The sequence below is a fragment of the Gnatocerus cornutus genome, chromosome 9, assembly GCF_029298725.1.
Source record: "Gnatocerus cornutus isolate USDA-ARS CGAHR chromosome 9, icGnaCorn1.1, whole genome shotgun sequence".
NCBI classification, from domain to species: domain Eukaryota; kingdom Metazoa; phylum Arthropoda; class Insecta; order Coleoptera; family Tenebrionidae; genus Gnatocerus; species Gnatocerus cornutus.
Window position 1 is genome coordinate 736,148 of NC_142241.1, and position 23,777 is coordinate 759,924.

At 35.0% G+C, this 23,777-nt stretch overlaps 1 protein-coding gene across 1 annotated transcript; it reads left to right on the plus strand.

Annotated features, from left to right (window-relative positions):
* Window positions 1-7,114: 7,114 nt before the first annotated feature.
* Window positions 7,115-8,738, plus strand: LOC148167662 (uncharacterized). The gene is made up of 3 exons (XM_088046425.1): window positions 7,115-7,229; window positions 7,957-8,150; window positions 8,206-8,738. Exons 1-3 carry the CDS (start codon window positions 7,205-7,207, stop codon window positions 8,473-8,475), a joined length of 489 nt encoding a protein of 162 aa, XP_087902551.1. The 5' UTR covers window positions 7,115-7,204; the 3' UTR covers window positions 8,476-8,738.
* Window positions 8,739-23,777: the final 15,039 nt, after the last annotated feature.

Sequence of the window (23,777 nt, forward strand, 5' to 3'; positions counted from 1 at the left end):
ATGATCTCCACTATTAAAGACACTCACTCGCTTCGCTCGTTCGTGCTTTAAACAGTGTCGATCATTAATCGCCTTCATTAACAAACTAGTTTATTAAATAACTATTAAACTACAAGTTAACTCGAACTTCATGTACTAGTGAGTTAACTCAGAACTATTAATTTAGGACAATGGAAAAACACTTATGTGGTAGTTAACTATTAGTTAATGAAAACTGTAAGTTAACTAAAAATGGAAAAACCCAGCCTAAGACTTTTAAAAATCAAATTTTAAGTGAGAGTGACAATCGATGACAGTAGACACTTAACCAGTGGGCCAGTTGATTTATGAGTTTTTTGCATCGAGAATGAATTTTTAAGTATCCTAACAATTTAACGAAATTCTCCGCAATACAAATGCTCATCTAGCGTTATTTGTTGTTAGCCCGCTTGTCCTTTGCGTTAGTTAGACAATTTAAGTTTTCGAATATAATATTTTTATTGGCTGACCACGTGTGTTCCTGCAGTTTCCAGGCCTTAAATTGTATCGTCATTCCGACTGCACGGCATGTCGTCCATAATCAAAGAGCATAATCTCTCTACAGGCTTTTTTAAGTAGGCCACTTCGGCTAACAGTGGCTCTTTAATTAAGTTACCTAATAGTCCTTTATATTCTCCTACAAATCTTGAAATTGTGGTCCTTAATGGTAGTTTCACAAGATGTGTACGACAAAAATTGTATCTTTTCGGCGAACAATACCTCCAAATAGTACACATTCGGGCTGTCAATTCGGACCATTTTGGTACTGTTTTGGTGTAATTCTGAAGGAGGTCCAAAACAAATACTGCTTTTTCTTCTGAGTTGTTAACAACCAAAGCAACGATGCTCCTACTTCTTTGGAGCTGTTGTATAACATACATAGGTTATTAGGGATTATCTACTACTATACAGAGTGTTCCAGAACTTATGACCCAAGGTGGAGAGTGCTGACAGCAATACAGATGGTAAATTTCAAAACAAAAATTAATTAGGTTTAATAGTTTCGAGAAAGGATAAAAAATTAACAATCAATCCTGAAAGCTTATTCTTGAGGTGGAGAAGAGGCCAGCCTAATTTCCTCAGCGACGACTGTTCACCTGTCCATTGGATGTTAGTATGTGTCCACAGTTACCGATTTCAAATTCTCTTCAGTTTCGGTATTGGCTACCGTTTTTCGTCTTAACTCTATTATGTTTTGAGCGGTTTCGAAATTTTGATTGAGAATTATGGTCTCCATAAGCCTCTTTTTAGTAAATCAGAGTTCTGGTATAGCCTGTATTATACCTTCTTTAAAATACACATTATAAATAGCTATTATTCTTGGTAATTTATTATTAGGGCGTAATTTTACGTCAGCGGTCATTGTTGTGTTAAGTTGGGAGTCATTTGGCGGACTGAATATGAAAAAATAAAAATAAAATACAAGGGCTTTATAAATGTTTCTAGCATCAAGAAATTTGCCGCTCATTATAAATGTGGGTTTAGATTTTTCAACTGACATTTGTAGTTCACCTCAATCATAGAGATTTGAGAAAAAAACTGTTCTAGTTGTGGTTTAAAACTTGAAAATCAAAAATTTGGGCACAAAACATTATAAATAATTTTCAAAATAGTTATAATTACTATGAAGACAAAGCGGCAAAGTAGTGCACGGCAGGAATTCCAAAGCCACCCTTGATGATACAACTAACTGCAACTGACTTTTTATTTTTCCCCAATATTGCCATTCTAGAGCAGAATGTCGCTCAAACTGAACCTCATTTTTTCGTTGTCATACATTTGTAATATTTTGTGTGTTTTGAACACCAAGTCAACAGTTTTATACTACATAATTACATACTCGGAACCATCGTATAAGATTAAGACAAAATTGCATAGTTCACCAATTATTTCTTTTCCACCCACTAATCGAAGTTACACATCATTGAAAGTTCTGAATCGGAATATTCAGAAACATTTTTGCAACGTTTTAAATATTACTCGCGATTTTGAAGTTTTGTTACTGTCAAACTGTGGAATCTCCATGTTAGAAGAGAACTGCTTGTCTGAAAAATTACGAAAAGTTTCCAAAAGACTTGACATGAGTTCTAATAAATTGACAGTGATTAAAAAGGGGACATTTACAAATCTAAAATTAGAACATTTATACCTCGAAAAGAATTTCATTTCGAGGATCGAAGATGCTGCTTTTGTCAATTTAACGAATCTAGTTTGGATAAGCCTTGGTTTCAACCGGCTGGTTACTTTTAATTCGGCGGCTTTCATCAACATTTTACACCTCAGCGTCTTGTCTTTGCAAAATAACTATATTTCTACTTTATCTAAAGGTTTCTTTGGTCATCTGCAATTTCGATCTCCGCTGCTTGAGTTGTTGTGTAACAACATTTCTATAGTTGATAAAAATGTGTTTGATGAATTTAAAGTTGATGGTGTTATTCGTTTACAATTACAAGGTAACAACATCGAGGAATTGCCAGACAAGTTTTTTGATAACTACAATTTTTCCGATGTTAATTTAATTTACAATCCGTTGAAACGGATTCCTGTTTGTAGTCATAACTGTTCTGTGCAACGTGTATTTCACGATTGCAATTGCACGATGGCAACATTGCAAAATGATGGTCAAAATGGAAAAGTTTTTTTTGTAAAACGTGTTGGTAAAAGTATTTGCTCAAACAGACAAAGTGGTCAAGGGGTCATGTTGGAACATAGCGCTGTTATACATTTAGTTCTACTCGTTAACACTTTTAACATTTTCTTATATTTTTTTTAGGTGTTATTGCACGTGTATCTCAGGATTGAGCAATGAAATAAGAGGCTTTAATGTAAACTTCAAACAAAAAATGAACAGCTTCATTCGAATATTAGAAATCTGTTTTTGTATTAGGGGAAAGTCCTCCTATTTGGACCGGTTGCACTTTTTTCTAAATAAAACAATCTGAAAGTAAAAGACTTTTAATACAACTAATGTGGATTAACGATATTTCATTGATTTTCAATGTTGCGTAATTTTTTCACACTTTTAAAGCATCAAAGTTACTTGAAGGAGCACAACCAGTGTAAAATTTTGAAAAAATCAATTATTTTTTTTGCATACTTGCATAGTCCACACGTTTAAAAATAACATACAAAAATTTCAAATAAATATTTTAAATGGTTTTTCAGTTACCGCTGCTGATTTTAAATGGAGCACTTTGCATTTTTGAATTCTATATGCAAATTGAAGATCACTGTCTGTATAATGAGCTATACCTAAATTGCATAATTTCTGCAATATCTCGATTTTTCAAAAAGAATAAATAATTTGCATTAAAAAAAAAAAATATTTTTAATTTCCACAAAAAATTTTGTTTCTATAGACCAGCAAATTTCTGTATAAAGAATCCACATAAAATTTAATTGTTTCCATTCCAAAACACACTTAAAAAAATTGGAAACAAAAGAGTGAAAACACTTTTTTTTCTGTAATTTTAGTAGGACATAAGTGTTCAATACATAAAGCAAACGCAAAATTTAATTGTGCATCAGTATTATGATTATTTTCTAATTAACGTGGCGATTAGATTATAGGGTTATTTTGGCAAGAAAATTTTACTTCCGTTGTGCAATTTTTTTTAGAAAAATTAAAATATCTCTGAAATGGTTCAATTTAAGTATAGCAGATTATTCATACGGTCACCCTTAATTTGGATGTAGAATCTAAAAATGCAATAATACAGGGTGATTTTTTAAAAACGGCAGGCGTTGTAGAATTTTTAGTTATGAACCGATTTCAAAAATTTTAAAAACAAATTAAATGGTTTTTAATTTACTATAAACTGATGATTTTAGAATTTTTCTAATCGTCTTTTGCGCGATATTCAACTTTCTTATTTTAAATTGGCACCCATATTTTTTTGTTCATAATTTGAAAGATATTAATTTTCTTGATTCAGAAATATGTAATATTTTCTACTTTTACAAAAAATACTTTTAAAAAAATTATCAAAAATGAAAAAATTTAGGCAATAAAGTTAATAAAATCTAGGTGCGTGGTGTCAAATAACACAATACCATTATTGTAGTGTCAAAAAGCAGCAAATAACAGAAAGCATTGGCAATCTTTTTTGAAATTATTGATAACAAAAGACAATAATAATTTATTGGAAACTAGAACCAAATTAAAAGTTAAACTTTATGACTTTTTCCTGTTATTTCTTGAAGATCTTTCAAATCTATTCTGTTCTCATTTTTCCAGGATTATATGGAATCCATAATATGTAATATATTATATGAGCATATTATGAGACCTCTTATTTACATGGTTGACTTGCAACACGAGCGAGCTTGCGAGCATGTGGAGTAAAACAACCGAGTGAATAAGAGCCTTATCATGCGAGTCTAAGACTATGCTTTATCTACGACCACAAAAAAGTAGACTCGAACCTTATATTATTTCTGCAAGAAATTTAGGGTTATAGCTTTTGTCGGCTCCGCAATGTCCTTCACTTTAGAGTCCATGTTGTTGTTCTTGATATATTCTAACGCTACATGTTGTGTTGTTGTCATGGCGATCATAAAATGTACCCGAATAAATTGCAAAGATTTTAACCCCAATATCAGAAACCACTGTAGATAACAATTCTGCAAAAAAAACGAAATTCGAATGGGGCAAAACCCCCTCGGATTACGCTATTCGACGCTTATGGCACCGAATTCACCAACTATTTCCCAAAGACTGCAAAAACCGTTCGAACATAAAACGTTTAAGCTCGCTCTTATCATACTTGTTTAACTTTCGATTAATTAATGGTTCTAAAAAATTGCTTATTGCAAAACATTAATTTGTTTGAAATAAATTGGGCCTTCAAAAGGGCCGATCTTTATTTTGATTGGTTTAGAAGATGATTTTTTCCGATTCTCTTTGTGGATCAAACTGAAATTTCAATTAGAAACGAAGTAATGAAAAAGTTACTTGAAATAATAACGAAAAATGATCAAATGCCCTCATTAGACGATCCAATATAGTTTAATCCGTATAGAAAACAGTTTTTTAAACCTTTATTATTCACAACACTTCTGAAGAAAGCACTGACAAAGAATAAAAAAATCTAACTCAAAATAATCCAAATTTGAACATTTTGTCACTGTTACACCCACATTTCTCTACCACGATTAATGTTAAACTGACTGGAACTGAAACTGGAAGACATTTTTTGCCAGTTGTTTATTAGCGTTTTTATTCTCAACTTTTTGATGGCCTGAACTGAACTTGATAATGAACCGGCCTACCATAATAGACTTCAGTGGCGCCCACGAGTTTCTGCAGAAAACTTTAATCATTTTTTTCTCGGAAACGTTGACGTTTTGGAACGCGAAATCTAGCTTTTATGTCAAACTGCGTGGTCTGATATTGGAATTGCACTTTATTCTAAATATTTACATAGAGATATGAAATCAATATGGTGAGTTGAATTCTCATAAAAATATTATAAATTATATAAATTATCTGACAAATTCCCGATTACAGAATTATTATTATGATCTACAATCTCCAAAATTTTTAAAAGTTTAAAATTTTTCAGATAAACAAAACAGTCTTTGCGAACGTTTATACAAATTCAGGAAACGTTATATTCCTTAAATTATCAGAAACAATAAAATGTGAATTTATTTTTGAAAAATGTACATACAAATCCAGCTCCAGAGTCTTTTGCAAATTTGAGCATATGGGCGATTTGACTTTCGTAAAACTGCTTTCAAGATTCCTAAAAAACTTTCAAAAGGAAAACAGCTGAGTTCATTTAGTACATTTTTAGTGTTTTTAACATCATCAGTGATGTGAATTAAATTATGAACATTGTATAGGCAAGATTGTAAACCGTATATTTCAGCACATTTTTCCACAAAGTATTGAAGCATTTGTCTGGACGTGTCTATAAATGATGTGTTCAAAAAAGTTTCGTTTAATAAAATTCTTAAGCTACAGTGAAAAAGAAGACAATGTTTCTATTCGCTGCCCTACACGCAATTTAACCTTAGGTTTTTCTTCACAACCGGTAATCCAAAAATTCAACAATTTTCTCATCGCATCCAAACAGCAAAGATGCATATAATCTAAAACAAATTGATTCATAATATTAAAATTGGTCAGTTGTAGAAAAGGCGAGTCTGAAATATGATGTCCAGGGAAACTTTTTGCAGAAAAATTTTAGTGCGTTTTTTTTTCACTGTTTGAATTCAAGTATATGAGACGTCTGTTAATGATTTCTCCTAATTGAACACATCGTTCACATCCATGTCTCCCATTATGGCCTTTAATACATTTAAGAAACGCTCTTGCTGGTGCATCGCAAGATATGCATAATATTTCTACATTTATTTTTGTTTTGTATTTTCAACCTGCAATTTGACTTAACAATGGATTCAACAATCCGTCCTTTAATACAATCGAATAGTCTGAATATGTTAAAGTGCTCACACAATTCATCGATGGTAGTTTAAAGTTCAACACTATCAAATTTTGGGAAAATTTTGTCATCATCGCAAATCAAAACTCAAGGCGGGAATTTATGAAAGTAAATGTAAAGATTGTGATCAGAAAGATATTAGGCAAACAAGGTCAATTTTGAAATGAGTTAAAGAACCTCAAGCTCACATCAAATTTGGAAGGTTCGAAAAATCATGCGTTGCAATACATGTTTTTAAAAACAAAATCAAAAATTTTAATTAAAAATGTAAACAATTGTAAATTTCTAACATTTACAAAAGTCTAGAAATATTAGGAACAAAAATGTATTAATGAATTCACACAACGAAACCATCCCCTCCTCCTCCCTCTACTCCCTTCTACTTGCTCCAAAGGTGAGGGGTCGACACGTTTTTAGTATTATAAGGATGAATTATTTGTTAGTTTTGAGTTTAATCATCGCTTTGATAATTGTTATCAAAACGCACGTCAGCATTTTTTAACTAAATTTGGTGTTGGGAATAAACTGTATTTTTGATAAGCCTTAATTGTTGCGAATTCAGATCACTATGAACGCTGGCGTCGATTTCGTTATCTTTACCATCACTCTGCACGGTCCCAATATTTATTCAACTTTTTTCTCCTGATTACACGTCATAGATTGATGCTTGCTATAAATTGCCCTCACAAAACCAAATCAAACATATTCATTAAAAGTGTCTGAGTAGAATCAGAAAAATGAGAGGTTGGGTGCAACAACCAGGTAAATAAATTTTTTATGAAAATGAATTAGTTATCACTGACAGTGAGTGGTGCATCCGTATGGTTTTGGTAAATACAGTATGTTAATTTTATCATCAACTAGACCTCCAGAAATCTAGATGAATTTTTTTAATTTACGTCAGTCAATCGTTTTTTGGTCAGCTAATTTTATCGCCTTTATAATTATTGTTGTTAGATTTATTTGAAAAAATTTAGTAGCCATCTAGTTTCTGTACCAAACTTTAAAAAATCGATCTTGTTTTCTTGTTTGTTTTTTTTTTAATTATTAATTTCACCACCTTTGCTTTAGCTGAGATTGGTGAGACGACTTACTCCACGCACTTCCCGTAAATTAAATGCGTTTCAGCTATTTCGCCCACAGAAAAACCGTGATAATTCATGATGGAAATCAATAATGTTCCCGAACGACGACAATGAACTAAAAAATCTATTGTGTTTTTGCATGAGTTCAAGAAACAGAGCGCATGAAACTTATCGCAAATAAACATTTTTTGTAACACAAGTGAAATTTTGATGGAATTTGCTTATCAATATCAATTTATGAATGCATAAACAAACGGGCGTTCCCAAAAAACATAGGATCTCAAAACTAAAATTATTCTAGCTCATTTTATTTATGTACTTTTTAAATATGGCAGCGATAATCCCAAATGCACAAATTGTGTGCTTTTCGTGATAAGGAATAGATGCTAAATTTTGTTCCTCAGGTCACTACTGGCGCGATTTCTGTGGTGAAATTCCAGTAGATGCTGTAATCGGTGGAGAATACGAAAAAGGAAAAAACGTTTATATAATACAAGGATATGTTCCAAATGGAGGAAATATAGTGGGTGGTCTTGTTGAAGGTGCAAGTGATGTTTATGTCCAATATAATGGAGAAATACTTGTTAATGACAGTAAGGTACACAAAAAGATGTTGTTTTTGGGGTGTTTTTAATACATTTGTGCAAATGTAGGTTCTTTGTGGACACCAGCAGAACTTCGATTGGATTTCAACAAATCGAAATCAGCTACGGAATGATCTAAGAGGCAGAAATCCCGTTATTGGTGGGCATGAAGATGAACAAAAATACCTGTACGTGGCACGACGTGTGGTAAATGGAAAAACTTACATAGGGAAAGTCGGGAGAGATGAAGGTGCTTATTCAGAACTGTTTTATGGGGTAGACAATAACCGCGCGACTATTGTTCAAGAGGATTACGATATTCTTGTATATACAAAATAAGTCAAGGTTTTGTCATTTTATCTGTCTTTTGGCATACTTTTAAGCCTTACAAAAATTTTAATATTTCATGTATAACGTACACTATAAGCATAGAGGTTAGGAACCATTTAAAATTTGAAGTAAACATTGCACGGATTGTTTTACCATTTTTAACAATTATAGAGCAAAATGTGTTTCCCTTGGTAGCTCATATTTTCTTGAAGTTTACTTATTAATAGTTTATTTGTAATTTATGTAATAAACAACATGTGAAAAAATCTGAATTTAAAATAGTTATGATTTTCCGCTCTTTTAGAAATTAACGTCAAAATTACTTTCTTCTGGTTATCTCCTGGCAAGCAGAGACGAGATTCAAATTTAAATTTCCCGGCACGGAGTACCCTCCAAATGAGAAACTAGAAATAAGAGAAACAGACAAATAAGTTGATTCAAGGAAACTAAAAATTTGAAATCTGAGGAATTTGCAGATAAAAAATTTAAAAGAAGGTAAGAAATTGAGAAAATAAAAATTATATCAATATTGAAATAATAAATAATAATTTCAAAATGATAAAATGTTTAAAAAAGCAGAGTAATAACATCAAAAGAATGCGGGCAATGGAGAGACTAACTTTCTAATTTCTGTCCTTTTTATCTTAATTTGTTTTTTTAGTTTTCTAGTGCTTGTTTATGCTAGGTTTCGCAGTAATTTTTAGTTTTTTAGATATTTATAGTTTTTCTTCTTATGGCAGTTACTTTTGCACTTGTTTTTAAAACAATGTTTCTTCTGAGTTTTAAAACTTTCTTATTATATTCTGAATTATTTACTTTTTTAATTAATTATTCAGTTCTTTCATTTTTTCGGTTTTATTCTAGGGTCTCTCAGGACTAAAAACCTAAGAAACTAAGAAACTAAAAGCCAGTTTACACAATAATTTAACTGAAATGAAGTAAATCTCGCAACTGATTTGATGATTGCTGACAGTTGATTGGCGGAAAAATGATCACATGTGACTTTAACATGATGTAAAGTATTTAATCGAAATTAACGATTTAAGTTAGCTTCTGTAAATCGGCCTTAAAAGTCTGAGAAGCTAGGAAACTGTGAAACCGATTGTAAAACAAGAAAATAATGGTTTGCAGATGGAAATTGGTTTTTATGGTAGGGTTAAGTATGCCGCAGTTAAGTATGCCAACAATGGAGCAATACCGCAAGTATTATATACCATATGAGCAAAAATATTTTAAATAAGGGGAGGCTGTGCGCAAGCTTTTGTTCTGAAAGCGTCTGTCGTGTTATCTATTGACACAACTAAAAGATTTAAATGGAAAAGTTTACGCGCCTTGTAAACGGTCAGTAGTTGCATGGTTGCAAATGAAAAGTCCCTGTCGTACCAAAAGTAACAAAACAAAAGTTAAAAAAGTTAACCTAAAAAAATCGTTGATTCAATTGTGATTTCATTTATTTTATTTGAATTAATAACAAGAAACATTAACTGTTGAAAATGGCCACCATTTTCTTGCAAACATAAATTAACTCGCCGCTTCATGTTTTCAAATGCATTCTGAAGCATCAGCGGTGTAATGAGTGCACATTCTTCCGCAATGCGGTTTCTTAATTCAGGTAATGTTTGTATGGGATTTCTAAAAACTCTGTTCTTCAAGTGGGGAAAAACAAAAAAATCCAAAATAGTGAGATCTGGAGATCTTGGTGGGTATTCGGGGATGCAACGTAAGCTAATGAGCCGATCGTCGTAAAACTCTCGCAAATAATTAAGTGTTGCAGGGGTTGTGTGGGCTATAGCACCGTCTTGCTGGTAGAAGCCTTCTTGCAACTCGTCATCGTGGACTTGATTAACAAACGCATTGAAAATCTCTTCCCGATACCTTTGCGCGGTCACCGTTTGTTCAAAAAATATGGGGCCTATTAGCCGCCTACGTGAAACTCCAATCCATATTCCAATTTTTAAAGGATGCAGAGGGGTTTCTCGGAAAGTGTGTGGATTGTCTGAACTCCACATACGCATAGTTTGAGAGTTGATGTACCCTGACAGGTGAAACCAGGCCTCGTCCGTAAAAAACGTCAAGTCCAAAAGGTCGTTGTGATTTGCCATGTGTTCATTAAACCATTGACAGTATAAAACACGGCGATTAAAATCTGCAGGCAATATTTCATGGTAAGACTGCATCTTATATGGAAATAGTCCAAGGTCTTTTTTAACAATTGTTCTGCAGGTTCCATATGATAAACCGACTTCCTGGGACACTCTTCGTAATGAAATTGTTGGTCTATCGTTCATGCGTGCTTGGACATTTTCGATGTTTTCGACCGTCCGTTTTGTTGGTCGACCAGAACCTTCTCTACGATGTACGCTTCCTGTTTCTTCAAACAGTTGCACGCAATTTCGCACCATATTAAAATAATCAGCATCCAAAAATGCAACGCCGGGAAACTGCTCTCTAAATTCATCCATAGATGCTCTTGTGTTGTAAATCCAATCCCCATTTACGCGAACACCAGTGCGAAAGTAGGATTTAATTGCAAAGATCTTTTGTTCTTGAGTGAATCCCATGTTTAACAGTTAATCACAACAATCACACAAATTAATTTTAAAATGTCAAATTTTGACACACTATTTTATAAAAAGCATACGAATTAATCAACGACAAATTCATTTGTTTCCCATGGCCTCCCCTTATCTAAAATATTTTTGCTCATATGGTATTATTACATGCCCTTGGTCTTGCCCAGGTCCGTATTGTGCAGTGAAGCGTAATACTAACACAAAATTTTAAAATTCTCGTACTTTGAAAAATTAAGTAAGTTTTTGTAATCTAGAATCATTCATACAGTTTGATCTTTGGATATGTGATATGTAGGTACTTTAGAGTACCTATATTTAACCTATTGGTTCTTAATTATCTGATAATGCGTTTAGAAATATTAAATATTGTCGTCATCAATCTGTAGCAGAATTTATTGTGACAAATTTTTGCCGTTTCACTTTTATCTGTTGAATGATGGCACCAACACTTCCTATTACAACGTAATTAGTAGTACTCACAGTAGGTAAACAATCCCGGCCCTGTGGAATATCGGAACAATATGATCTATTGTGGGTACGGTCAGTCCTCGGTGGTTTGTGGTAATGACTAGATAAGTTTGCCATCAAAACCAATCTCTATCTGCAAAACTTTAAAAAACTAAGCAACTATGTACTAATAAACTAAAAAACGAAGAAACTGAGAAATTACCAAAGTGGTGTGAGAAACAAACTCTGAAACAAGACGCTTGCATCTCGTATACAGAATGGTCAAACTGGTAGCTAAGACAAATTCAACGCATATAGCACTTACATATGGTCAACACATTTTTTTCCACGTAACGACTAAACGAATGTTTAACGTTTTCATAACGCGTTCATTATTGCAGTCTGCAGTGCTATGGTTTCTTGCGAGATCAATGCTTGTGTGAATCTTCACAGAAAGCCTTCAAATCGGCTTTTCGCAACAGCAATCCTGCTGCTTAAAAAGGTCGATAAAAGCTAAGCGGGCGCTACTCCTCATTTATTTTGAATACCATATTTCAAGGTTATATTTTGTGAAAATTGTGGATACATTTCAAAACAAAAATAGAATAAGTTTAATAGTATTTGAGAACTGATAAAAAATTTACAACCAATCGCGAAAGCTTATTGGAGAAGTGGAGTAAAAGGCCAATGGATGATAATATGTGTCCATAGTTACCGATTCTGCTATTCAGAGTTGTCGGCATGATCAAGATTTTTGATACATCTTGTTTATAAAAAGAATAAGAAATTTTTATGTCGACCAATGGGTGGACTTGGCCAAGTTCGACTTATTTATCAAATAAGTTAGGAACAAATGCTCAAGTTGTGACTATGAAACCGTATGTGCATAATAATTTTCTCTTCTAATAAGATTTACAGTAGAACTTCTATTATCCGGAAGCTGGATTATCCGGAACACTGGTTTAAAAAAAAACACGTGGTGAAAGGTTTTCTGTTATCGCTTCAGATTACTGGTCTTACGTCAATAAAAAATGCATACATTGTTCCTATATATACAAGTTTAACTTTAATAATATGTATAATAATCCAAGTTTTGCATAATTTTTTGTGTTTTTTCATATATTCTATTATCCGGATGACTTCTGCAATAATTAGTTCGGATAATCGAGGTCCTACTGTACTTCATTAAGTTTGTTCACATGAGAATTACTTTTTTTTCGACTATGAATCAATAACGTCGTCTTAAGCAATGTCAGCATTGAAAACTGGAATTGTATGATTATTATTTACTTTATTTCTGCAAAATTTGATGCCGTCAACAAACGCGAATGAGAGGCAAAATTAAAAAACGATGAAATGCCAAAATTGGACAAGTTGCAAAATTTTATGGCCAATCGGTAACCAGGCGTTTGAATTAATGGAAGTCATTGCACGCGTTGGAGCAGACGAGTCCATGTGCAAACACGGCAAAAATTAATTACTTAATGGCTAGCAATAATTTAAATCCGCTTGTCAACTTTCCAACTAGAAAAGACAATCAATTGTACATTTTAACAAATATAAATCAAAATTTCTGTAAAAGAATTCCTGTAGATCAGATGTTATCGAATCACGTAAGAATTTTTCTAGAATTAACTATAGGTCAGTCTCCAGATAATAACAAATAGATAATGTATTTAGGCCTATAACAACTAATGATAAAAATTTGCTATGTTACCTACTATCAAACATTGACTGGACACTTATAGGTAATGTTGCTGATAATATTGAACACAAATTTCAATGTTTTATTAAGATAATAATTAGTGATAACATTGTTCTTACCTCTCTTGAGCGAAAAATAAAAATAAACTTATTTGTAAAAGTTATGAGAGGTTTACATTATCTTACAATTATAGATAAAGCTCTTCAAATCGAGGACCTGTACATGTTGACATCTTAACCCTTAACTAACGCTAATTATTATTATCGTTTTCAACCTATAATAGTAATGTAGCCTGATAAAATTGATGTCAAAAAATCACAAATAAATTGCTGAGAGAATTCAACTCACCATAAATTCGACCAATCAGAGAAATTTCTTTTTTCAAATAAACCAATTACAGCAAACTTTTTTTGGTGAGAATTCAACTCACCATAGATTCGACCAATAAGAGACATTTATTTTTTCAAATAAACCAATCACAGCAAACTTTTCTTGGAAATTTTCACTAGTGAAGTTTCCGTGGCAATTCCACGCGAAAATACCACGCAAGCTGTCAGTTGCTTGTCAGTTCGTTGAATTCTCATGACGAATATAACTCGGGAGCCCGAAATTGTGGGAAATTGTGGGAAATTTCGCGCCCACTCGTTATATTACTTATGACAATTCCACGCGGAAATACTACGCGACAGAGTTGCTTGTCAGTTTGTTAAATTCTCATAACGAATATAATCATCCCGTTTAAGAAAAGTGGACGAGAATTTGATAGAATCAAATCCAGCCGTTCAATTTTTTTCTAATTGATGACAATCTTGGAGTTGAAATCAAAACAACAATTTTATGAGTCGTACAAAAATAATCTTATGGGTTATCTACCATAACGTACACACGATCAATTCTAAGCGGCAACTTTCCGATTGGGAGTTTCCGAAAAGTATTCATGTCATCTGTCTATAATTTCAGTCTCTGTCGCTAAAATTTGAATCTTCTATACACTTGATATTATGGTTTTTATCCTTCTTTAAGTTTTTAATTGTTCTGAACAATAACTTGGCGTTTCTTTTGCTATTTTCTTCCATTTTGACGCCAAACGTTTCCCACTTCTTTGTCTTGACTTCTTGTACTTTTTCTTTGACCTTCTTCCTTTGTGTTTTAGACATCTCATAGTTGCTGTTCGTTTTACCGCTAAAGTACATTTGCCACAATCCTTTTTTTTCCCGGATGTCTGCTTTTAACTCTTGGCACCACCATGAGGTACATTTAGCACTCTTCTTACTTATCGATCCACAAACTTCGTCCGCCGCCCAGCATACGTTCTCTTCAAATATTTTCCATACCCTTTCTATGTCTTCCACCATCCTCCAATTTGTACTTTTCAGTTTATTGTCTAGCTTGTTTTCATATGCTGTGCAAACATCGCGTTGCAGTAACTTAGGTACTTTTATAGTTGGTTAACAATAACTCTCTATTGGTGTGAATTTTTATTATAAGTCATGATCTTTCTTTAGTTTTGCCATAATCAAATAATGTTCAGAACCAATTTCAAATCCTCTTTTGACAATTACATCGAAAATATTTTTTTTATGTTCATTTTGTACACGCACTAGGTCTATCATAGACTTCTCTCCACGGCTATTCATTACACGTGTATATTTTTGTACCTCTTTATGATCATTTCATATTATTGTTGTTACAACATTCTATGACTCGTTGACCGTTATTATTTTTATGGGTCTCACCATATTTACCCACGGGGTGACCAATGTCACTGCTGGTTCTTACTCTACCGCTAAAGTCACCCATTACTAAAACTTTGTGGTTAATACCATTCATTTCATCCTGTAGATGATTCAGAATATATATATTTTTCATTTTTAGTTTTAATTTCTGAAGGTTCTGTTGTCAGGTTGTCCAAGGTCTATTATCAGTGCCCTTTCTGAGACATGACATATTTAGTGATTTGATGCATATGTGATTTACGTATTATGACATAAGATTTGGGGTCGACTGATTAAAGCCATGTGGTTTTAGGCTAACTGGGGGTTCGAGGGTGTCGAACCGCCCATTATGTAAATCCTGGGTGAACCCAGGGCAAACATAGGGGAGAGGGTAAATAAGTGCGAACAATGACCGTCTTTTGTTTGGTAGTATTTCAAAAACACCCGGTATTGAATACTTTGTTTACCAATTTCTAGGTGCAAAAATGAAATCCTAAAATCCTCATTGCTGCATAAACAATAACTCCATTCCGTACGCGTTGAAATTGACAAACCTCTTTCCTAATATACAGGGTTCGGTAATACTTGTGCCCATCTCCAAAATCGACTTTAATTTTAAAGATAAAATTTTGGAAATTTGAATACTCTCATAGTTGACAAAGCTTTAGAAGCTGACGTAAAAATTCGTTTTTTATCTCTGATAGTTTTGGCGTCGCGAGGCCTTAAAACTGTAATTTTTAGCTAATTGTTGAGGGTTTGTAAAATCAACCGCTAATTTTTTTTTTTCAATATAAATGTGTTATATTTCAGTTGTCATTTTAGATTTAATGCAAATTGTATTGGAAATTTGAGGAAAAAATGCTTTTTATTAAGTTAGTTTTCAATTTCATTCCGTCATAATTGGGAACTACGTTTACACTCAACTGTCAAGATCTTGTGTCACAAATGTCATCGAATCTTTGATTTACTTAAGTTTGTAACAAAAATCTTACTTGATGTAATTGTCGCTCTGTCGATGCTCGTGATAATAAAAATGGATCTTCATACAAGATAATGAAATGATTTGTGAAATTTTGTCGTAAACGTGGTGTAATGAGAACTATTTTTTGCGGTTTCTTATAGACCTCAGTGGCGCCCACGAGTTTCTGCAGAAAACTTTAATAATTTTTTTCTCGGAAACGCTGACGTTTCAGAGCGCGAAATTTAGCTATGATGCCATGTAACCCACTTTGCTCCTCGAGCCACGACTACCCCAGTGAAGAAGGGTGGGTACGATTAGCTGGAAGGGTGAGCGCCACGAGTTTGAAGCGTGACCACGAGTCCAGGGAACTACCCAAACCCGAAGGTAGTACGACACGAGGAAACAAAATAAAATAACTTATTATCAGCACAACGTGTATTAAAATGTAGGCGGGTGGTGATGGGAAATAACAATAATATCCAAGTGATTAATGCTACTAACAAGTCAGAAACAAGGACCTAATCTCGTTGGGCGAACTTACGGCGAATGCGACACACGCGGACAGCTGTCAACGAACGCAACAGATATTCCCGAGCAGATGGAGTACCGCTCCCGAGATTACGCTTACAAGAAAATAATCAAATTAAATTTACGACCGAAAAGTGCGGGCATACGATATCTACTTAACGGTTAAGTTAGTGAACGGTGTCGAAGTCCCTGGCAATGACGTTCCTAGGACGGCGAAGTCCGGGTTGTTCCTAGGATAGCGACGAACCACTAAGAGGTCTATTTTGTAACTCATAACGATCTCGCTAAAGCATCGTTAACTTACGATAATCGTTCCTATAACGATTTTGGTACCTAGACCAATTTTGTAAGATGTATCGTCTCGTTAAATAGCGATCTTATCGTTAGAATGTCATTGTTCCAAAACGATAGGCCCTAGTTCATCGCTCAAAGTGTTAAAAAACGTTACATGAGAATGGAAAGAAACATTTTAGCGCAAATATTAGCGGAACTAGAGAGAAGGTAAGTGTAATAATGTATTTTTTGATTTGGTTGTTATAATTATTTTATTTTAGGGAAAGAGCTAGAAATTTGTCACGACTTTTGAAAGACATAAATGACCCTTTCTTCATTCCAGAAGAAACTTTTAGGAGAACCTACCGGCTATCAAGAGAAGCGGCGAGAGATGTATTCCAAGAAATATTGCCGCGAATGGAACGAGGAAGAAGAACAACAAAGACTCCTTCAGTTGTCAGATTTATGCTCTCACTACACTTCTTTGCCCAAGGAAGTTACCAAAAATCTGTAAGCAAAGACCAACACTGTCCAGTCTCGCAGAGTGTGGTAAGCAAATCTCTGAAGGAGGTCACAAATCTTTTAATGGAAATTGCTCCAAGATATGTACAGTTTCCTAGAAATGTACAAGAGATTGTTGCTGTGAAAGCGGGATTTTACGAAAAGTTTGGATTTCCCGGTGTAGTAGGATGCATTGACGGGACCCATATTCTGATTGCTCCTCCTCCCGCAGAACATCCTATCCATCCTGGCAGAGTATACGTAAATAGAAAGAATACTTATTCAATAAACTGCCAGCTGATATGCGACTCAAATTTAAAAATTTTAAACTTCAATGCTCGCTTTCCTGGATCGGTTCATGATAATGCAATTTGGATGATGAGTGGCGCTAAGGAAATTATGAGAAACAATTATATGCAAGGCGATAGAACAACATGGCTTTTAGGAGACTCGGGATATCCTTTAGTCCCGTTTCTGTTGAATCTGATTATTGGAGCTAAAAATAATACCCCAAAGGGCCGATACAACAGGGCACATACTCGTACGAGAAATTGTGTTGAACGTTGTATTGGTGTGTTAAAGTCATACTTTCAGTGCTTGCACAAAGACAGAGTTCTGCATTACTCACCAGAAGTTGCAGGAAAAATTATATCCTCATGTGTTGTTTTACATAATATCTTGCGCATCAGAAATATCGAAAATGACGATATCAACATTGTCTATGACGATGAGAATAATGAGAATGACGAACTTCAACACGAGGAAGACAATTTACTTCACGAAGGGCGTATCACAAGAAATAATTTAATAAAACATCATTTTCAATAATGTATTTATTAATCTATTTTTTCATTACGTTACATTAAAAGTCAAAAACTACATCCGAATATTTTAATTTTAATTCTATTTCTTTTAGAAGCACTTCTCGTTTTTTTAAGGCAACTAATTCTTTTAAACTATTATTTATTTCAATTAAATTGGTAGTTTTTTTTGGTGTTTTTTTCCACAATGGATTTTAATGAAGAGGTCAATGTGGAATGTTTATTTGGAAGTTTTTTGGGAGCGGGTTTCATTTGGTTTTTTTGGTTTTGTTTTTTTGGTGGTTTTTTTCCACAATGGATTTTAATGAAGAGGTCAATGTGGAATGTTTATTTGGAAGTTTTTTGGGAGCGGGTTTCATTCTGGAAGTCGAAGGAAGTGGCTCGGCAGGCGGTGTTGTTAAAGCCGACAACGCAGGAAGTTTTGGTTCAACAGGATTAGGGTCTACACTGATATCAGATTCCTCATCACCTAGGGCTTTGGTAAAACAAATGATTAAAAAACGAAAAAGAGCTGTTATATCTCTTTGGGATCAAATTTTGAATCAATCGGTTCTCATACTTACATTGCGGTACACCTAATTCTGATACAGCTTCCAATCCTGCTACAACAATTTTTCCGGTTATACCTAGAAGTCGTTGCTCTAGGTTTGTCAAACTCGCAGCAGCTTCCCCACCTCCAGTTCCTCTTTCGTACAATCGTAAGTTCCGTGCCTTCTTCCGAACATTAAATTTCCAATCGGCAAATCTCTAGATCCACCAGTAACATTTTTTTAAATATGTAGTGTTCAAATGACTAATTACACAACCTCCCTCCATTGCTTAACACTTTTCTGTGGTCCCCCCATTGAATTCAGCTTTTCCGCTAACGCGTTCCACATCTCTTCTAAAATGTCTGGCTTGTCTGCCATAAATTTCTGTGTCCTAAAAGTAGCGTTTCCTTCCAACTCTTCAACATATAGTTGGTATTGCTGTTGGGTTATGCGTTGGGCCCTTTTGCGTTTATCCATAATCCCGTTAACCTATGGAAACTGTATTTCGCGTCAGTATGATAATTTTTATGTTTTTCATTCATAATCAATGAATACTTACATCTTTACGCTACCAAATTTTAACCGGCAAAACACTGTCAACTGTCAATAATCACGTGTCAAAACAAATTCAAATACTACCAAACCTAAAAACGTTAGATTCATCGTTATGTTAACGATTTCAAGACTTTACGATTACGATAGTGTTTATGAAATTAAAAAATGTTACAATCTCGCTAAATTGATTTTACGATTGCTTCTAACGATAATTGTTTAGGAACGAGATCGCTCTGGAGCGATTATTTACAAAATAAGGATGCCCACGATGACGGAAAAACAGCACAGCTCGTCCCAAGCCAGAGCGACGCCGATGAAGTGGGGAAAACGAAGAAGAAGAAGAAGAAGAGGAAGAAGCCTGAATAACCAAAAGTGCGATCAGCGCTGTGTCCCTTCAGTTAGAAATATTCACCTTTGATGGAGGGCGGCTTCAAAGTGGGTGAAACGTGGTGTTCCCAAAAATCACAAAACCCAAAATTGGGCCGCAGAAATCACAACCGGCTTGTGCCGCAAGTGAGCCTCCGTATAACAATTTCCAAAAACCACGAGGATGGCTCACATAACCACCGATTTCTGCACCCACAATCACCACCACTTGTTAGAGTACCAAAACTAAGATGACTGCCGATCCGGTACTCATTTCGCGCCCTCCGAAAACCTCTATAAAAAAGGGAAAGTACGTCACGACGGACGGTACTACCAACCTTTTATAGCCAAAAGAACTAGTTGACTCAGATGACAGTAGTCAAAAGTGAGGTTATAGGGTTTGTTTACAACGCGAAAACACGACACAACTAAGGTATAACCGGAAATAAACACTAAACGAAACCAAAAGAACACAACCAAAACATGGACACTAAAACTGAGGTGACTGGTGTCCAAGCAGCCACCCCTGGAGCGGGTAAAAGAGGAATGTGGTGGTTGCTTGGCTCCAACAAACAACTTCCCCAACTAAGCCAAAACTAACCGCATTGTTTCAGCGCTGGAGGATTCCTGGATGATGCTGGACCTCTAAAAGTAGTGTTACTTTGGGAGACTTCTACTCCCGCCAGAGTTTAGCGTCGGCGCATTCTCCAGTCCCGCCAACAGAGCTTAACCACCCTAAACTTAAGATGACGCTAAAAATCCCTTACACAAATTCGTACCGTTACAGCCAAACTGCTTTGTCTGATATTGGGGTTAAAATCTTTGCACTTCGAGTACATTCGAGTACACCCTGTATAATAAATAAAAAAAGTACAAAGGTAGCATAAATCCTCTCAAATTTGCCGTCGAGCTCCACAATTTTCACAACTTATGACCTCGATCGGTGCGATTTCAAATAAATGAGTAGGTAGTACTTCTCATTTATTTTGATATTTCAAGGTCATAGTTTTTGAAAATTGTGGAGTTCTACGGCAAATTTGAGAATATTTTTGGATTGGATTAAACATAAATGAGAACTTTAACACTCCAGTGACCAGTTCGTGCTTCAATTCAATACATAAATCCTCTCAAATTTGGCGTAGACCTCCACAATTTTCACAAAATATAACCTTGAAATGTGGTGTACAAAATAAATGAGGAGTAGTGCCCGCTTAGCTTTTATCGACCTTTTAAGCAGCAGGAATGCTGTTTCGCAAAGCCGAATTGAAGGCTTTCTATGAAGATTCACACAAGCATTGATCTCACAAGAAACGATAGCATTGCAGACTGCAATAATGAACTAGTTATGAGAACGTTAAACATTCGTTTAGTCGTTACGTGCAAAACAAATGTGTTGGCCATATGTAAAGTCCGTTTTTTTATTAAACCACCAACACCGCACTCTCCCAGCACTTTACAACCGGCAACACCGTCGATGGTGACTTTTGGTGATAAAATCAAATAGGTTAGTTGCCTAATTGACAATTTGATAACACAAAACGGCCTTTCAGGCTGTGCAGAGTCTTTTCACCATTAAATCATTTGATTTGCAGTCCAACAGGCTGTAAAAGAAACGTTTTTAACGGAAACACTTGTGACGCAATCTCAGGCCTAGCGCGCGTTTTGGGTACCGGGGCTTCAAGAACCAAAAAAATACCAGAAGGGCGCCACGGGTTTTCGGTACCAAAACTCAGCGCCACTAGGCTTGTTAAAAATCCGAAAACTTACCTTATTAGTGTATAGGTGGTTGAGAGGAGGAACAACAGTAAACAGAGATTTAACAAAAGTCTATATAATGACTAACGAGGTTGAAGTGACAAAAGAACAAATGTGAATCGTTACAGTCTAAACAAAATACTATAAAAACAATGAATTATCAACAAAAATACAAAATATTCAAATTAACGCAGTTTGACCGGTTAGCGCTTTGACTGCTCGGCGCAATCACCCACCGTTTAGGCGCACTTCGCGAAAATCGCAGCTGCAAATTTCGGCCTCCGCTCGCGCCCGCGACAAACAAGTGACAAACCGGCTCGGCAATCAATCGATCTTAACTACCCCAAATTTGAATACCTGTAAGATTTTACTGTCTGAAGGACAAAGGAAAAATTAAACTTAACGTCTGAAGGACCTAACACACAAAAAGAAAGAAAGATTAAAACTAACGCGTCTGAAGGACGAAATCAAGTATGGTGTTCAAAATTGGCCTTATCTCAAATCTCGCTGGGACGTCTTCTGGCGGATGCGTCCGGCTGGTTCGACTCCTCGCCCTTCTGCACCCACGGACCACTCCTGGAATCGGTGGAGCCGAGATGGAAGATATTCAACGACGTTGCCCAGATAACACGGAGACGAGATAGATACGAGATACAAGGGTGAGAGAGAGAGGCCTGTAATTACAGAACTTACTTCTGGGTCCACAAAAAAACTATAATCCTATCACCGATCAGAACACGTGGACACGAAGGAAAAACCAAAACCGGCACAAAAATATAGAATTACGAAGAGTGGACGATCACGGAGTGCTTACAATGGGGATGATTTTTACCTTTGGATGGTGGGCGGCCTCAAAGATTTACTGTCTTGGGGTGGTTCCGGAACGCTCAAAATCCGACCGCAGTCGAGGGCACTTCCCTGGCCCAAACTAGGGTATTCTGCTGTTAAATCCGACGTCGTCGTTTGCCACAAAAGGTCTTCACTACACACAATTAGTACTTTTAAGGCTTTTCTACAGCGTTTCTCCGGATACGTTCCTTCCAGTACGACCACCAAAACGGAAAAGAAAGAAGACCAAGGTGAAACCTCCCACTCACGATACTCCAGAAAAAGTATTGACGATGATCACAAAAACTCTCCACCTTCGCACCTTGGTTGCCTAAAATTTTCCTTCTGTCCTTCCTCCTAAATTTGACTGTTACAAACCGCCTAATTTTCAGAAAGGTCAAAAATTTGACAACTTTTTTCTCACCAAAAATCTCCCTAGGCAACGTTGCTGGTTGTAATGCAGGAGAAGATTGCGGTGTTGGTGGTTTTAAAAAAAAAACGGACTTTAAGTGCGTTGAATTCGCCTTACCTACCAGCTTGACCATTCTGTATATGAGATGGAAGCGTCTCCTACATGTGTTCAAGCACATTAAAGAACATTAACATTAACAAAATTCCAGTATTTATTGTAAACCAACATCCCAATTATAAATACAATTCTTATATTAAACAGAACACTTCATTACATTTAATACATGATATTTTAGTCTTCTTATATTATTGTTATTATTATAACAAAGTTTAACCACAAGTCTTTTGTGTACTTTAAATGTAAGTACGAAAATTAAGTGGACAAAACACTTTTATTTCTACGTTGCAATGGAAACAGCAAACATTATCGTACTTTTTCATGTAGCAAAACCCATATAGTGTGCCAACATCAGTGGATAAACATCTTGTAAGTGGCCTATCGTGAAATGTCCACAACCAATCTTCAAAACACTTCATTTGTCTCAACGAGTACTCGATAATATCTTTGTTGCTGCCATGTTGGGTACATTTTCCGAAAAATTGACAGAGTGAACTGACCTTAGAATGACCTTAACGTAACTTTGTTTCAGAGTTTGTTTGTTTCTCACACTACTTTGGTAATTTCTCAGTTTCTTCGTTTATTAGTTTATTAGTACATAGTTGCTTAGTTTTTTAAAGTTTTGCAGATAGAGATTGGTTTTGATGGCAAACTTATCTAGTCATTACCACAAACCACCGAGGACTGACCGTACCCACAATAGATCATATTGTTCCGATATTCCACAGGGCCGGGATTGTTTACCCACTGTGAGTACTCCTAATTACGTTGTAATAGGAAGTGTTGGTGCCATCATTCAACAGATAAAAGTGAAACGGCAAAAATTTGTCACAATAAATTCTGCTACAGATTGATGACAATATTTAATATTTCTAAATACATTAACAGATAATTAAGAACCAATAGGTTAAATAGAAGTACTCTAAAGTACCTACATATCACATATCCAAAGATCAAACTGTATGAATGACTCTAGATTACAAAAACTTATTTAATTTTTCAAAGTAGGTGAGTTTTAAATTTTGGGTTAGTATTACGCTACGGACCTGGGCAAGACCAAGGGCATGTAATAATATATAATACTTGCGGTATTGCTCCATTGTTAGCATACTTAACTGCGGTATACTGGGACCCTAATATTAAAGCCAATTTCTATCTGCATAACTTTAATTTCTTGTTTTACAGTCGGTTTCACAGTTTCCGTTTTACAGAAGCTAACTTAAA

Coding starts and splice junctions, on each gene's coding strand:
- LOC148167662 (XM_088046425.1), top strand. CDS start 7,205: ATGAGAGGTTGGGTGCAACAACCAG. Junction 7,230..7,956: donor AGGTTGGGTGCAACAACCAG/GTAAATAAATTT, acceptor TTTGTTCCTCAG/GTCACTACTGGCGCGATTTC. Junction 8,151..8,205: donor TACTTGTTAATGACAGTAAG/GTACACAAAAAG, acceptor GTGCAAATGTAG/GTTCTTTGTGGACACCAGCA.